This window comes from Lates calcarifer, linkage group LG9, assembly GCF_001640805.2.
Source record: "Lates calcarifer isolate ASB-BC8 linkage group LG9, TLL_Latcal_v3, whole genome shotgun sequence".
NCBI classification, from domain to species: domain Eukaryota; kingdom Metazoa; phylum Chordata; class Actinopteri; family Centropomidae; genus Lates; species Lates calcarifer.
This window is the reverse complement of record NC_066841.1, coordinates 13,286,346-13,304,643: the sequence shown is the minus strand read 5'-3', so window position 1 is coordinate 13,304,643 and position 18,298 is coordinate 13,286,346. Positions and strand designations below refer to the sequence as shown.

General features: G+C 38.7%; 2 protein-coding genes across 2 annotated transcripts in view; both read right to left on the bottom strand.

Moving 5' to 3' along the window:
- Nucleotides 1–1,265: 1,265 nt before the first annotated feature.
- On the bottom strand, nucleotides 1,266–9,798 carry rad23b (RAD23 homolog B, nucleotide excision repair protein). Its single transcript, XM_051072921.1, is given in 11 exon segments — nucleotides 1,266–2,020; nucleotides 2,216–2,324; nucleotides 2,326–2,405; nucleotides 2,750–2,877; nucleotides 2,984–3,116; nucleotides 3,301–3,428; nucleotides 4,285–4,340; nucleotides 4,452–4,633; nucleotides 5,614–5,693; nucleotides 8,523–8,604; nucleotides 9,586–9,798. Coding segments are annotated over 11 exon segments (1,158 nt in total). The 5' UTR covers nucleotides 9,652–9,798; the 3' UTR covers nucleotides 1,266–1,906.
- Nucleotides 9,799–13,483: 3,685 nt separating this feature from the next.
- znf462 (zinc finger protein 462) overlaps nucleotides 13,484–18,298 on the bottom strand; it is a 47,359-nt gene continuing 42,544 nt past the window's right edge. Inside the window, 1 exon segment of the mRNA XM_018662375.2 lies at nucleotides 13,484–18,050. Coding sequence (XP_018517891.2) covers nucleotides 17,831–18,050 — 220 coding nt within the window. The 3' untranslated portion in view covers nucleotides 13,484–17,830.

The following is an 18,298-nucleotide window of genomic DNA, read 5'->3' as shown; positions in this document are numbered from 1 at the left end:
TCAAAAAAATACACTCCTACAATGTCCTGTTTCCATGGGGTTCCCTTTCCACCTGTCAGAGGGAAGAATAGGAAAGACAACTGAGTTACTGGCTGACATTCAAGGGTGACACCAAATCTGACTGTCACTATATGTGCTGGAGCTCTCAGGTGCACAATGTGAATGAAACCCACAGGGATGCTATAATAAGATAGTGTCGTGATCTCCATCTGCTGTACGATTATAATGATTATGCCTCTTTCTTTGCAGTGTATGTATGGGCTGTATCAATATACATGTGTTTTTTCACAAAAACGTTGCATAGTTATATAATAATACTAAAATAACATACATGAATTCTGTATGTAATCCTTCTGTATACACCTTAGATTAATTTGTGCACCAAAGTAGAACTAAAGAGTCAATAAAGTCAGTAAAGCACACACAATATTTGCATACTGTACTGGCCTCAGTAGAAAGAAACAATTCAGTATTTGCATATCTTTGAATGGACCTTAAGAGGAAACAAACAGTAAATATGGCAAAGTTGCTCACTATTGCAGTTTAATAATAGCACATTATGACTAGTTTTGTGGATAAAAAAAAGATAGCAGATCTCGTAATTCCACAAACCCCTAAAAGAAAGGTCAGTTAACACTATGCAAAGCATGTGATTACATTCTTGAGAGTAGAAACCATCAGAAAAAGAATAACTTACACTGACATTACATGACAGAAGTGCCAGTGTTTGTGAAATGAAAATGTGTAGGCACAGAAGACCCATGACATAAAATCTAACAATTCACATATTTCATTCATCTTAAGACGCCAAACTGTTTTGCTGCTTAATTCAAATGTTGTTAACTTTTAAGATATAGACCTATTTTGTGGTATTCCTGTAAACACATCTTCAGGCTGGCAAACAGAATTCAGTATTGACTTTTGGAATCATGTTGTGGTCTATGTTGCCCCCTATAGGTTAATTCAGTTTTAAACACTCATTCTTTAATGGAGCACTGTGGAAAACCTTTAAGGTCCTTGGTAAATAATCCAATTTACCAACAACTCTGGGGCAGAACCAGGAAATAAGATGACACCAATAAAATAAATTACTGTCTGTACCTCATTAGAATTTTTGTTAGTAAATGATCAGGATCAGTTGATAATGTAATTGTCATATACTAACACTGCAAGTGTATTTACTGTTACTCTAAGTATTTGAGGTTTACTCTGCATTCCGATTTCTGCAGTCACATTCCAAGCAAACACAGCAGAAACAGGCACAGTTTTCATTTATCTTGAAAACTTTATTTTTTCTGTAAAAATGACAGTCGTTGCAACTAAACCCTATCACATGTATGTAAACTATATACATGTTTATATGCCTTCATATATGCATCGCAGCTCAGACATTGTTACACATCCCCTGCCAAACAATCCTGTTGATTTACATGCAGATGAGGGATGTCAAATAGAAAAAGAACCGGTGCCATACATGTTATTATGCACAGCTTTAATGTTTCAATCTCTATTACTTGAAAAAAACTGACCAATAAGAGTGCGTGAATACCTTTCGGATAAACCCTGAACTAACCTTACTTATAGTGTGAAACATACTGCCATGGCAAACCATATTGATTAAAAAAAAAAATCATAGGTCTTAACTAAAGTGAAATCAATAGCACACAGGTGATTTCTGTTGCAAAGTCACTATATTTCAATTATTCCTCCATTTCAAGCTGATCACAAACAACAGCCTGTCCTTATGATAATGATCCAGTGTTATTAAGAGAGGTGAATGTGGAAGTGGTGAATAAAACTTATTTTTTGGAAATGTAAAAGGCTTGTTGTACACATATATTTTAATATCAGCAATCAAAAAGTAGAGGAAGATATAAGAAAAAAAGTCAAAATAAAGATGGCTCTTTTAATCATCGTCAAAGTTTTGTTGTAAAAGGAAGTTGGCGGCCAAGTTCTCATTCTTCTCACAGGCAAAGTAGGCTTGTATAACAAGTCCCTCTGGAAATCCTAAAGCTTTTAGCTGGAATTAGAGAGAGAGGTGTTGCAAATTAGCCAAACAATACTCTAATAAGTAAATTGAAAATTTGTGCCTCATGTTTTACTAGTCTCTACTATGTGGAGAATAAAACAACATCAGAGTTGTGCAGCACTTCTAGTAAAGCAGCACTGAAGTTTGGACTTCATGGAAAGGCTTAATAACAGTGTTCCTCCTCACCCTCTCGATGGCCTCTTTCTCCTGCGGCGTGACCTGGATGTAGCTCATTTGACCTCCGCCAGGTGTGTCACCTCCCATCCCTCCAGCTCCCCCCGCTCCTCCCGATCCAGGCTCCGCCACCGACAGGCACGGCTTCTGGATTGGGTTCATTCAGCATCTGGATGAACTGCTCTTGGTGGTTGCTAATCTCCTGCAGTGGTAAATGAGTTGAGGAATAGAAACTGTTTACTGTTATCTTGTCCCTTATAACTCTGAAGTAAAAAAAAAAAAAAAAAAAAAAAATTACTGCATGAAAAAATAAAAATAAAACAAAATACACAACAAATTATAACTGATTATTATTTATTTGCTTCTAGGAATATATTCTGAAAACTCACAAGAATAAAATCAGTGGAGTGTCCCTTTAAGTGACCTGTAACTCCAGTGCTTAAACCATTTTTAAAATCAGTTCTGTGTCAAGGGTCCCCTGATATACCCACACTTACTGCAATGTTCTCATCATTTAAAACACACAAAGTTCTGCCAGTACTTCACCTGTAACAGCTCGGGGTTTTCCCTGCCGATCTCCTGCAGCAGAGCTGGAAGCAGGGCGGCGTTCTGCTGGATCAGCTGTCGCATCACATGAAACTGGGGCTGATTTCTTAGGAAACTCAAGGGATTGACTGAGAGGATAAAGTATGAGTCAGAAAATGTAAGCAGCAGCAAAAAGCAGAAGAAGCTTTGCTCACTGAGGCTGATGGAATACACAGAATAGTGTGGGCCATTTACCTCCAGCACTTGGTGAAGAGCCAGTGTTGGCAGGGATGCTAGAACCCCCTGTGGGGGCAGCTGGAACCCCACTCGCTGGAGGCGCCACTGCATCAGGTCCCGTCGCATGACCCTGATCTCTACCTGGGATACCCTGTCAGAGCAGTCATGAAGCATGTCACATACACTAAACAAACTAGGATATCAGGCAGATATTTTGACATTCAGAGCTACTTGTAGTCCACTTGTAGACCCATCACGCATTAAAGCACATTGCTGGATTGGTGCATAACCTAAGACACATTTGCCAACGCCACAGACGTAACCACTGCTCTTACCGTGAGCAGGTACTCCACAGCTCTGTCTGGGTTGTTGAAGCTCGCTCGCAGAGCTGCTACCACCTGCTCCCTCTCGTAGCCCATGAGCATCATCTCGTTCACCATGGCGTCATATGATGGGCCTGTCACTGAGGGAACACACACCAACCAACACGGGAAGTGCTTTTTAGTAATGGCACCAAAGAGTCTGTCAAGTTGTGTTGTCTCAGATATAGGGCTGTAATTAGCTACATATGAGCCCAATCATTTCCTAACTGTTAATGACCCAATATTTGAAAAATAATGTCAAGTTCTGTTTCAGTGCTGGACATAAAATGTGTATTAGTCATTTATTTTAAAACATGGGTGTCAATTGTCAAGGCCCCCCCAGAAAGAAATTAACATAAGTTTTAATTTAAAGAAAACCACTAATCTTATAACAGCCATTAAAATGTCAACTGAATAAAACATAAAATATCACCATATTGTGAAGCAGAAGACATGTTCCGCTCCTGTGTCTTTAAGCTAAAATAAAATGTAATCCTATGGCTGCATATTAAACAACAAAATGCATCAGCTGAGCACAGCTTTAATGCATAACAGGGGAAGACAATTTCAGGAGTTAGCATACATAAAGATTAACTTCTCTACTGTGCCCCATAAAAATAAACAACCCACCTCAAATGCTGAAAATTCTTATCAGTGGCTGTATGAGTCATAATAATTAAGACCTAAAGGATTTGCTCTGAGCAAAGCAATATTTGCAAAGTTCAGAGCATGTGGCCGGGGGGAACTGTGGGATTATGTTTTGGCTGAGCTGCTGTATCAGACTGCTTACTGATTAAGATGCATCAATACCAGCACGCTATGGGTATCAACAAGAAATAATGTGGGACAAAATGAACCAACAAAATTAGATTCATAATTACATTTCTGTCAGATCTAGCAGCCATAAAACGTCATAGGATAATGACCTACAAATTAGGTTTACAAATGCGGCCTCACCTAGATTTGAAACGGCCTCATCAATAAGGTTTGTGTTTGTTGATGCCTCAGAGCTTCTGCAAGAGAAAAACAGACCTTGGGTGAGGCGTGATCTGCACATCACTTCTCAAAGCGAGACGTGCTGTTATCAGATGAATAGTTAAAGACAAACATCTACCCATCTTTACCCGACTGGGGAGGAAGCTGGTTCGGTGGTCGAGGACTGCCTCTCCTCCGGTTTGTCGTCTGTAGAGGTGCGCTCTGTCATGTTTTCAGAGCCAGATGACGAGGCGGGAGGCGCTGTGGAAGCTGTAGTGCTGGGGGCTGAGGTGGAAGCCGAGGGCTGTGGGGCGGTTGAGGCCGTTTTAGGCTGTGAGACAGTTTGAAAAATATTAAAATATGTCACTTCGCCCAATATCACTTCATAGTCACAATGGGTCATTTGCTTACAAGTTGTCACTACAATGCTGATTTTAGGCTGTATTTTACTCTGAGTTAAGAATGCCTTAGCTATCTTGACTTATACTAGTAAAGGCTAATCACAGCCAATCACAACCTCTGTGACAGACCTATCTTGAGCATTCTTCCATATGTTCTGATAGGCATATTGAGTTTGCTCCTGATTAGTTACTCAAATCATCTTCTTTTGCACCTAAACCCGAGTCTCTAATGTTAATCTACAAATACAGAGTCTCCTTTCATTCAGCGTTTTTCCATCTTTTTCCAATGCAATATCCACGTCTTTGATATAATCTGTGATGCAATTTAATAGTGTGACCACTGAACAGCTTCTGCATGAACAAAGCACAGCCTGATCACCACTTTCTTTACTGTCCTATAGTACATTTGTAATACAGGGGGAAGTTGGTACAGCAGGAAGATTCAGACAGGACTAGGACAGCCTCACTACTTTCAGTGTGAGCAAAATATAACCAAATACTGTCTGAAATCAACAGCAGTCCAGCTTAAATACATACATGTATATTCTAAGGAGAAAGTGTGTCTAAAAGATATTTTTAATAAGTTATGTGTAATGTAATATATAGGAGTAAACCAGAGCCTGGCATGGACAACACTGACCCCACTCAGAGTCAGAGCCTCTTGTTCATGTGCACCAAGAGAGCTTGTTAACAGCCCTGACAGACAGACAGAAGTGGCTGATAGTGGAGGAGAAGTCTACAAAACCTAATCATAATTCTGTAGCAGCTCTTACTCAGAACATTCAAGGGCGCGATGTTCCACACATAAGAACAATAGGAGTAATAAAGATTAAAATAAACAAATATATCTTAAAATTCATTCATAATACAATAACCTTCCATTTACTAAAATTATTTTTTATTTCTGAACCTTTGTCACCATGACGACCACAAAGTTCTTCTCGTCGATTTTATACTCTTTGAGGGCAGTGTCATCGCTGAGGATTTTACCTGGGGGAAAAAAAAACAGGAAAAAAAAGGGTCACAATTCTGTTGGCTTTAACTGCCGTGAACTCTGAAACAACACGCAGGGCTGTAACAAAAGATGGTATCATGTTGTATCAGTGAATAGAAGATTGTTGTGCTGATAAATCACCTGCTTTTTGTTCTATTGTAAAGCACTGCTTTTATTTTGTTATATATGTGTCTGAGAAACCACTTAAGTGGGTCACACAAACCCCTCTAGTTTAAAATGTCATATAATATGCTCATACACAGTGCCTATGAAATGTCTTCAACCTCCCCTGGACTTAGTCATGTTTGATTATAAAATAAAACTTACAATTTACAGTGGTATAATCAGGATTTTTTGCAACATTAACCTTAGGCTAAGGCTTTTGAATGGATAAGAACAACAAATCCAGTGGCTGAACATCTGCATAACAATGCAACAGGTATTACAGATGTGAAAATAGATGTTTATTTACAAGTACATAAGTTCTAGTACAACAAAAAGCAAGGAATATGGCAATTTCTGTCTCAGTGGAGGCCACTTAAAGGCTCAGTCTTTAATCCAAAAGTAAACGAAAGAAAAGCCCCACGCTATGACTCAGAAATTGAGTCAGACGACAAAAATAAACAAAACCTTAATCTAATCATCACATTTTTCTGAAGGGTTATTTACTCAGATTTGACTGTAAATACAGTAGAACAACCCTATGACGGTTTCCAATAACTTACGAATGGGGACGTCCCAATCCAAACTACAGGAAGGGAATCAAGCAGGATTCGACTCACTGAATGGTGAGGCAACCTAATTCCAACATTTGTGAAGTTTACTCAGAGTGTGTCGGCCGTCAAGAGCAGCGCTCTGTGCTCCAGTAAAATACAGGATCTGCACAGCAGTGTGAGCGAGGGAGCTACAGGAGGACCACCAATGAAATAAACAGCAGCCAGCAGTTGCAGTTACGGTGTACAACAACACTGAGAACACCACAGGTCAATGTCACTAAAATGTTAAGTGATTACAAATCCTGTCCCTTTAGCACAACTACATTTGTTGCTAGCCAGAGCCATAGATGAATTAAATTATTAGAAAAATGTCAGACTAATCTCATTCTAATGACAGGTTCATATCGAAGATGCAAGCGCAACAAGAGTTGGTATACTCTTCACTAGTGTTATTCCCTTCTTTGATTTTATTATATTTTTTATGTCCCCTTTAATTTTGACAACAGATTCAATCCTCCTGGTTTTGAGCCTTGCACAAATCTGTGGAGAGATGTTCTGACGTTTTTTTTTTTTTTTTTTCAGCTGCTCTTTGCAGGAGGAGTTTTGTTGTTCTACCTTTCACTCTAAAACACTCCAAAGGTTTTCTGTTGGATTTAAGTCAGGAAACATATTTGGCCAGGTTATAGTTTTCATTTTTGCTTCTTTAAAAACTTTTTGCAGATCACTCTGTCTTGTTGGAAAATTCTTGTCCTGCCAAGTCTCTTGAGACAGGGAGTTATATTTTCATTCAGTACTTGGACATACAAACTTTCATTCATAGTTCCACCCAGAAATGTCATCTTCCCCTAGAACTCATGCGGCCCCATATCGACATGTTCCCACTTTCATATTTCACGGTCAGCCCTGTGCAGTTACTGTGGTGGTCCTGGCCAGGACTTCACCTGATCCAAACAAATTTATTTGGATTTCATGTGACCAAAGAAAGTGCTGCCAATATTCATCAGGCTTCTTTTCATACTCTTTGGCAAAGTTTAATCTTTCATTTTTGTCAGCAATGGTTTTCTTCTTGGACAGAGGTTGACTTCATACAATGTCCTCCTCACTGTCTGATCAGTCAATGAAAAACTAATTTTCACAGATAATTCTTGTGCTAAATCAGACATATTTACCAGTCTGTTTTTCAAGGCATGATCTGCTTAGCATCATTTTTTGAAGATGATCACCGCGCCCTCTGTTATTGGATGTATGTGATAACTGTGATTCAGCTGATGTTTAGTCATCCACTGATGCTCTCCCATCTTTATCAAATCTCACAATCTGGTTTCTTACTTGTTCATGCAGATAGCTTTAACTGGAAATCACAGGCATACTCACTTTTGTTACATTGAGCTTACTTTGGGGCTTATATTTTCAATGTAGTCTATTTGATCTGTTTGTTTTTAAGATCAAATACCCTGAACACAGACTTAAACATAGTTACAATTCTGAATCATTTAACATTTATTAATTCATGGGGGTCTGCTCAGTTTTGTTGTGCACTGTATATAATCAGCATACAGCAGTGAGCATGGCTGCTGGTAAGAAAAAAGGTAACATTGTCCTGATTTCTGTACTTTTCTGTAGGTGTACCAAACCATACATACACCAATGAGCAGTATAATGGGTTGAAGCATTTAGATTAATACCCAATAAACAAATGCAGTAAAATGTAAGGTAGATATTGTGCGCGAATTTCTAAATGTGTTATGTACCACTGAAAACTGAGGCAATGTAGATTTTGACTGCACAAGAAGGAAAAGAAAACCTATCAAGAAATGGTATGATTAAACAAGGATTGAATCTGGAGCTGCAGCAATTAACTGACTAGTCAATGGACAGAAAAATAACTGGCAACAATTCTGACAAGTCAATCATTTAGGTCATTTATCAAGCAAAAAATACAAACTTCCCCCAGTTCTAGCTGGTCAGTGGTGAGGACTTAATGTTTTTCATTATCTTATGTTAAAATAAACTGAATATTTTCAGATTCTGTAATGTTGGGCAGACAATTCACATCATCTCAGGCTTTAGAAAACTGTGATGTTTTACGTATATATTCATTTATCATACCAGCATATATCAGTTTCTGTCCAGCAACTGAAAAATTGTCCATTCCCTTCTCCTGTTCAATCCTCTCTTTTAATGTCTTCACCTGTGGAAGGAAAAAAGACAGAAAGAAAAAAATCAGGGGACTTTTGTTTATCACGAGTGTTTTATGCAGAGTACAGGCAATATAAAATGATTCACCTTTTCCTCCACCATTTTGTCCATCCCTGATTGTATAACGTAAGCACGAGTTAAAAATAAGGTACAAAGTGTGCAATAGGTTAACTACTAGCACCATCGTAAAACTGGAGTTGAACAGACATGATACTTCTGCCTCTTAAGTCTAACTGACTCAACAAACACTGAATTCATATTACAGACTGGCAGCATACCGAAGTCTTACACCTAAATCCAAATTTATGAATTGTAATTTTCATGTTTCACGTAGTTATGGAGACTCATCGAAAGTAAAAGTTAGCGAAAAGCTGCCTTCTAAAAGTCAAATGTCAAAATGTAAAGTTTTATTAAAATGTACAGTGGCCCTCAGACCTCAGTCGGCGACGGTTAAATTTAGATTTAATTGAAACCTAACGTTTAATGCCGGTTTACACTACCTTAAGTTAAAACTACCGCTAGTTTAGTTATAGGTAATGCCTAACTACACTGTAATAACGTTAAACAAATGCCACTGCCAAGCTAATTTTAATCTATTTGACAAAAAAAAGATCAATAATAATTTATCATAGGTTACCGTTTCTCAAACGCTGATCGCTACAGATAATGCTAGGTTAACTTGTCATCTTTCCCCCCCATCTGGAACCTGAAACGGGCTACGGCTAAATGCTGACAATACAAACTACTTTCCTGACCAGTACTTAATAAATAACCCGAATCTATCTCAAGTTCCCCGTCAAACACAAGCCATTTCAACCTGAACAGTCTGTCTATTTATAATTAATCTGTTGTGTTTACTCAGACCCATGTATCAATCGTCTTATTTCAAATGGTCAAAAACTAAAGGGCTCGTTTCCAGGACATACCCACTCCCACTCCACCCCCTTCCCAGATGCATGGTTTCAATTCTCACCGTCTCTTCTTCATCGATGTCGATTTTGAACGTCTGCTGTTGAAGGGTTTTCAGAGTTATCAGCATTTTGCCGACTGAGTTTTTCTCCCCGAGCCTGATTTAAACGTTGTAGATCCAACTTGCGAGAATCTTTGCTGTTTTTGTTGGCTCATTACAAACTGTCAGCCGCCATGGCTTTTCGCCTCTCTTCTTCTGTGTGACTCATTCAGGCTACAGCGCCCCTGCTGGTTAACTATAGCATTACAGTGACATTTCATTGTAATTCACCTGTTGGTGAATCATTGTGCCCTTTACTGACAGAAAATCAGCAAAATCTCCGTACAAAAATATTCAAAGAAAAGTACTGTACTTTACATTATACTTAAATAAGTTTTATCATGAAAATATACTCAGAGCATTAAAATTTAATTGCACATATTATGAAGTTTGGCCTTTCTCAAGAGTATTGTACTGTTATTGTGTGGAAATTTACTGGATTATTATTAGTGATGCATCAACATGCAAGTATTTGTCAGTCTTGTAGTGTATCTTGTAGTATATTTTATTGTATTTATCTGCATAGTCAGTAGTAACTATAATTACAAAATAAATGTAGCTGAGTAAAAAGTACAATATTTAACTTTGAAATTGAGAGGAGAAGATGTAAGAAGAAAAAATAGAAATAATCAAGTAAAGTTAGGTGCAGTGTAGTATGAGTAAATGTATTCACTTTCCAACAATGTTTTAATTTTGCATCAGTTAAATCTATTAATTTGGATGAGTGCTGCCAAGGCTGAAAATTACTGGAAATAAACATAGTCACGATTGTTTTACATATAGTTTCTACCAAAAAGTTTGAATATATGCCCACCGCAGTAAAATTTCACTGCAACAGTTCCACTTGTAAAAAATGAGAATGAAGATAAATACATTGAATGCTTACTGTGCTGTACTGGACCATAAAAATATAGCACAGAGAATTATTTTTAGAGCCCCTTGTGAACTGCGTTTTTAAAATGTAATTTATTGTCTATCATTTTCCTCAAGTAATACACCACAAGGTGAGAGAAGGTAAATTATAAAAGCAGTAAAAGAAGAGTAACATAAAGCCTTCTCTCATTTTTCACATATGTTCACATAAACACACACTGCTGATTTATGTTGTAATAGTAAACAATAATGTTAATTTACTCTTCTGGGATGAAGGTACAAATATTGCCTGATGTATACACTCTCACTAACCCTCTCAGGAACACACACTACTCTGCCCTCAAGCAGACTCCAGTTCAGCTGAAGACATTATGAGCAGCAGAGAGAGCAACAACTCAACCATGCAAGCAAGTGCACTGCAGTACTTTCAGTGTTTGTGTTAGGAATTCCTTGACAACAATCTAACATATTGATGCTTCCATGTGTGCGTTTCTCAAGGTATTTGGATCAATCATGAAGGCTTGTGTCAGCTCTTAATTCAAAACATGACTTGCATTTTGCATTTGAATGCTCAAGTCGAGTGTTTATGGTGTCTTTCCATCCTGTTCCTCTCAATACTGACGATGGTGGAATAAACATCCTGCCCTCACTGAGCTTGAGATAGTGTTTTATGGTGTTATCACACGTTTTGACAATCCCAGGTCCTTCCAGTGTGGAGGAATTTCAATATTTATCCATTCAGCACTCAGTATTCAGATGCTTTATTGACTTCTGTCTCGCATGCCGCCATGCTGCCCAGCTCTGACTTTGAGAGGACTGTTAAGTACCAGAGATAATATGCTGGAGCTCGATGGGGTCTCTTCCCCAGGCCACTTCTCCCTTATTCTCACGTCACTCCCTCTCACTGTCTGACTGTATGCATGAGTCTGTCTCTCCTCTCAGCTGCCTCTCCCCCTGTCCTTCTGCCACTCTTCACCCTCCTCACTCTTCTTCTATCCCGGCTTTGCCTTCTATCTCTCCTCTCAACGCGCCCCCCCCCGTCATCCAGTTATTACAACAAGAGCTGTGCCCTCGCCTGCCTTGGCCTGAGCACACACTCACCAGGCGTTCCTTATGTTGCTCCACTCAGCAGCAACAGCAGCAGCAGCAGCAGCAGTGTCCTCCTTTACCCTCTCCCCACTGTGGCTGTGCCTCTTGCTCCTGTCTCCAGGGGTCGTCAGTCTGCCATCGGCCCCCCTCTGAAGTGGTGAGCCACAGAGATTACAGTCTGATCTCTGGTGACTTGGAGATATTTTTAAGAGATGATGTTAGACATGTGAAATAAAGACTTAGCCCCTTCTAAAGCAGGCAGGGGAGGAAATGCTGAGGACGTGTGAAATCGAGACTTTCAGTGGGAAGACACTGGAGATAGACTACTCCAAGTGCTGTTTTTTATTTTTAAAAAATGTAATACAGTTAGCAAAAAGAAGGACTGGTGAAACACGGAAGCATAGCTGATTTAAATGACTTGTGGTATGTAGGGTGCAACAGCTTCAGCATTTCATGCATGTACACACAAAGACGTGCACAGGCACACACTCGTAGCTGGCATTTGAGGGGTTTGTGGTTTTGGTCAGCAGAGCTCTTGCAGGGTGTGGAGTGGAGTAGAGAGAGAGAGAGAGAAGCAGAAGGGTGGAAGGGTGTAACACAGAGTGAAGGCCACTGAGATGCCTTCTCAGCCCGGAGCTATTTCCTGTGGACAAGCTGCTGGGACTATTATTGGTTGTCCCAAGGTCTCTGCGGACATGTTGCAAAGAAAATCGTGTATGTCACTGGAAATTGGAAACATGTTGAACAAAAGCTAGGATGGATAACCATGAGGAAATATCATAAAGCATATGATTAGGTTTTTGGAGGAGGAGTAATTAAGTGTGTGAACTGCTGCATCATTGAACCCAAGTGTTTCCCCTGAGTATCACTGACAAATACTACACAAAGTCTGTTTTCCAACAAACGAGACTCTTCAGCCATGCTAGCTGATACTGTGAGGATGTACTGGTGATACCTTGAGCTAAATGCTAACATCAGCATGCTAACATTGCTTCGAATGACATGTTAAAATGTATGTGTGTGTGTGTGTGTGTATATATATGTATATATATATATATAATATATATATATATATATATATATATATACACACACACATGTATACACACCATGTTGTGCATCTTAGTTTAAAATTGTCCAAAAATGAAAGCCAAGAATGTTATTTTAATAAGATAAGGCTGGCTCCACAGGTGAGAGTCTGGTATTCTGTCCTGTCTCTGGTCACTTCCTTGTGACCTTTTCAGGAGCCGTCAGACGTAAATGTACAGGTTGCTGAGTCTCAGCCCCTCTCTCTGCTGCCAACTGTAAATGGTTTCCTGTCTCATTTTTTTCAAGCTGTGATTTAGTGTTCTGCCACCTAGAGACATATATCTGCATGGACTGGGAACTTGTATATGATCTTGTAAAGACGACTAAGTGTATAAAAATGGTGGCATGAAGTAATCATTTGATAGTGATTGTTTCGTAAGAAAGCATTAAAGGTAATTGAATTAGAAAAATAAAACTTGTCCAGTGGTGGTACCTGCTTTTTCTGTATTAATTCCATTGGCATCACTTTGCCCTTGAAATATGTAACACTTCACTTACACCTTATTCTCAATTTGCTATTCAGGAAGCTTGCTTATCAGGGAGTTTTAATAGTTTGACATCTGTGCTGATATGCATAATTTGCTAATTTAGAGGGCAGTGGAAGTCATATATCACACCCGAGGAAGTGATATAAGTGATATCAAGAGTATCAAGTCTGCAGAAAATAGATTAAAAATGCAATGTGTTCCATCACATACTGTAGCTCAGTCTTATCCTTTAACAGATTACCGTTAAGCAAGGAAATGCCACACTGTAGAGGCCTAATTAAAATTTTATGGCATGTCTGTACAGTGCGGAGAGAAACATAATCAACCGTTATCTGATAACTTTATTATCAAGTTAAAAAAAGACAATGAATTACAATATTTACAGAATATCCAGAGATAAATGGAATAAAATTGTAAACAATCATTCTAGGCAACATCACAACCCACCATCAGGTAATCAGATTTATATGGGAAGAAAGGCAAGAAGGAGAGATTCTAGTGTCAAACTATGGAGACAACAGTCTGAAAAGAGAAATGCATCGGAAACAAACTAAACATATATACAAGTATCCAGTGTGTTGTCAGCAGGGGCTTAACTTTGGGTAAACTGGGAATATTACAGTCTATAGACTGCACACAGTGAGGGATTCATAGTCATGTTCTATTAAAATGATCACAGAACAACAAACAATTTCGGGCTGACAGCTTCATTACCCAGATTGTCCCAATTTATCATCTGGTTTACACTGGGCTATCAAGCTGGGCAACAAGCTGCCTTACAAAGCTTATTACTACAACAACAGTTTTCAAACAGTTTTACTTTCAAAAAGCTACAAGCTGGTCCTGTAAAACAGAAAGAGGGCTTTAAGATTCAGCACCAAGTCAACTGGTTTTTAAGATATTAAAAGGACTGAGGGGCACAGTGGGGCTGCTACAGTACCCACCCACTGGGTAGACTAAGGGCAGGTCAACATTGAGCAAGTGAGCCGCCCTTATCGGACAGAAGATATTTGGGTGTCAGATTTGGGATTAGATGTGAGTGAGCTAGATCTCAGAGAGATCTATAGGTTGACTGTGAATCCAGATGGCAGCCAAGCCCAGAAAGACTAAGCAGTTTAAGGAAATGCTCCCAAAGGAAATCATTTTTTTCCTAGTTTCTTACTTTGACATATTCTTCTTCAAAATAAAAGCCCTGACCATTAATTATTAGAGAACTGCATCATTTTCCTTCATGTGTTTAAATATTGTACAACCACACTGCTCTTCCTGTCAGCTCATTCCTATTACATTACAAAAAAGGAGATATTTTTCATTGTAACCAGACATTGTACAACAGCGTAATAATGTTGGATTGGGGACTCAAAAAGCCCCTAAGGGTTATCTATCATCTTTAGATTTCTTTTTTTTCTTTTTTAAAAATAAGAACACCTAAAGGAAAAAAGGGTTAAAGTATCCTTTCTGAAACACCACAGTTCAAACACTTAACAAGTAGTTTTGTTTTCTATACATGGCTGCAAACATGTAGTTTATCTGGGTTCCACCCATAGAACTCGAATTCTAAAATTCTATGGTCCAAACCCAGATTTCCTATTTCCATCAATGGTTCAATGCTCAGGAAAGACAATCACAGCAGCAAACACAGCAGGCTTGGTAAATATTTTGGTACCAAGAACACAATTAGATTAACCATGTTCCTCTTCAAATTCTAAATTGTGGTTACCAGTCACTTTATTTCAGACTGCTTAACGTCGCTTATTGGTCTCATTGGAATTGGACATAAATTTGACATAATTGCTATTAACTTCTTATAAGGCTTTAGGGCATTCAAGCAGCAAATTCCAGCAAATACAATCTCTGCCTTTTGTCAATATCAACAATAACACAACAACTTTGTCTAAAAAGAAGCACACAAATGCAAGCTATGACAGTTGTGTCAATACAGGATGAGAATTTAAAGGGGTTTTAGTTGGGGGATTTGACACCTTTTTAAAGTCAATCTTCAACATACAGTCCCAGTGGCACATATACTCTATATATGTGGAAAGAAATGGTTTTATGGCTTTCTGACCTAGTTACACTTGTCCTTTCAGTGTATCCCATCATGTCAAAGCTGGACAACAGACTGTATGAAAAACTTGGCCCTGTCTGTTGCATCAGCCATTGGTTTCTTGAGACATTTTGAAGCCTAGATTTGAGTTGTGCTTCATGTTAGCCTGTCAGTCATTTGGGAGCCTGAAGATCCAAATATGGACACTATGGAGGAACCTGGATGGAGCTGAGGTAATCACCAGGGCTCTCTAAGGCCAAAACACCTGACAATCATGCAAACATGGCTCTGAACATACACCCATTTAGCATGGAATTCCATTTGTCATCATCACAGATAAAACCCCACACCCACACAGCAGCACTTCTTTCCCTAAACTGCACCCCCCTTTACTCTAGGAAAGCAGAACACACAGGAACACATTATCATTGGGACAATTTATTTGGTAGGAAAGAGTTCCAATGAAAACTGCTGTGAGTATAACAAATGAAATTCCATTCACTTCCACTGGATAAGGGTGGCAGCAGAAATCTTAGAGAAGGTTATGTCAAAATCCCTGGCAAATCAACTGAAGCATTTACCACTGAGAAAATATTTTCTTTCTCTTTTTTATTTTTATTTATTTATTTATTTTGGTAATCTGGTCCAAAGTAATACTTTAAGCCTCAACATCCTCTTTGTTCTGCTCTGGGTAGCTGCTAAACCATATTTTGTTGTTACAGTAAAGTTGAATCTAATTTGACCTAATCTGATCTGAATTAAATAATGACTCTCAAAATTGCTGCTAAGGCACACATTAGCATGAGTGAAAACAGCTGTTGAAGCCATAAATTCTTGTGAAAATAAATCTTGACTTTATATTTTGAGAGAGAAGTTGGGTATTTTCCTAGTTACTTCAAAGTTAAACTTTTTTAAAAAAAAGCAATTAACGCCATATAGTGGCCTTTACAGGAACTGCATTTTAAGGCACAGCAATGGTGGTTGACACTTGTCTGGTCTGTACATAGTGTGGTCCGATCCTGTGCACAGTATAATCCAGTGAACCAAACCACACCCAGAGGTTCACATCATATGGATCTTGGAGAGATCTCGTAACCATCTTTCATTGAAGGTATGTGGACAGAGCTGGGTCCTGGTACATCCAATTACTTATTTTACACTGAAAAGACAAGTGTAATCTGTCTGTTGGTCAAGATGCCACTACCGTTAAAGGGGCTATTTGTAAGTTTTCTCTGTCACAGAATGCGGTTGCTCAGCGGGAGCAGGTGGTAGTGATTGTGATGGTTGCCTGCCAACAGCTTCAGCTATTGTTGCATTTACAGTACAAGAAGTTAGAATACGCAACCTGGGCAGTGCTGCTTCTTCAGAGCAGTCTGCTAGCTACAGTGAGTTGCTATCAGAATGAGACAGGCTGGTTGGCTGCGGCTAGCTGGTTAGCATGCCAACTTCAGTAAAAGAAAAGAGGTGATAAAACGAGAAGCAAAACATTGCAGTTGCTTTCCATCGCTGGAGACAACGCTCAACAAATAAAGGAACAAAGTTTGATGCTGAACTTGCAATATTTCTTCTAGACTGAGAAGTAAATAGCTATTAATGCTAACACCAGCTACGTAATGAAAACTTACAAATAGCTCCTTTAAAACCTGTAGTTATGTTACAGGTTAACCCTTAACGGATACCTATTCATATGGGTACAGTCATGACACAGTGAACATATCTCTGTTGTTACTTTGATCTGCTGAATGCACAGGTTAACTGTGATATTGGTAACCTGGATCACAAACAACATGATATCTTACAGGGAAAAGGACATTTAAACTATTACCATTTTTCTTCCCCATAATTTTATCAGTGAAATTACTGGACAATAAAATAGTACAGTCAAAATGTGAAGGGTGCCACAGGCTGAAGGCTTATACGTAGTATAATATTAAGGGACCTAAAATATAGCAATTTGCTACAAACATTGGGGGGAAATTGTCAGTATTTCTATGAATGAATAAAACATGATTTGTGATTTGCTAAAATAGATAAGGTGCGACTCTTCCTCAAGGAATACTTCTACACATTTAACACAAGGCTAAGATGAAAAAAGGCTCAAATTCCAACAAGAAACAAGAAAAGGTAGCTCTACAGTGGGCCACGGTTGTAAATGCTTTCATATCTGTTGTTTCTTCTAGGTAAATTTACAGTACCCCTGTTTTGGATGAGCAGGGGGGGGGGGGTGTAAAAGGTGCATCAAATAATAAAATGCTAAATTTAGTTCATCATTTTGGACAAAATTCTTTATAAATAGCTTAGTTTTATCTAGGTGGGATCTTTCACTGTAGATTTGACCAGAATGTCAGCAATAAAGAGTTCTGTTCACTATTGGTTACCAATATATTAAGATCTGTCCTAGGGGACCGCTCATTTAAAGAGCTCAGCCATTTTATGCAGCACAACCTAATACTTATATATGTAACACCTAAAGTCTAATAATGTGCCAACTCATAAGAAGTCACTTTTTTTCCATTTCAATCTTTTTGTTTCCTTTGACGTTCTATTTTAAGATCCAACTCAGTGCTGATCCTATCCAATGTTATTGTTTTCTATCTCAATATGCCAAGAGGCCACAATCTCTTCAACCAAACTGTTGATCCTTTTTGGTGTCAAGCATTTCTTTGTCCTCTACATACTGGCTTTGACTTCTCAGTGAAAGATCAGCAAGGTACCCTTCCTCTTTTCTGTTGCTGGACAGATCCAGTCCTGTGTCCATCAAGACAGAGGAGCCAGTGGAAGATGAAGCTGAGGCCTCTATTGCTGAAGTGGTGCTGGTGTCCATCCGACTGTTATTAACCGTCCTGAAAATGCAGGAGGGAGAATGAATAAGTGCGTCAGAGCATGTGGAAAGATAAAGGAATAAAAATAAAACAACAGAGAGAGTAGAATTTTAAATACACAGGTGTACAGTAATAAAACAAGAATAAAAGTCTGCTAGCTCATGCTCATGCTAATGCTAACATGTTGATGTTTGGCAGGTGTAATGTTTGGTTTAGCATGTTAACATGCTAACATTTGCTAATAAGCTTTAAACACAAAATACAGCTGA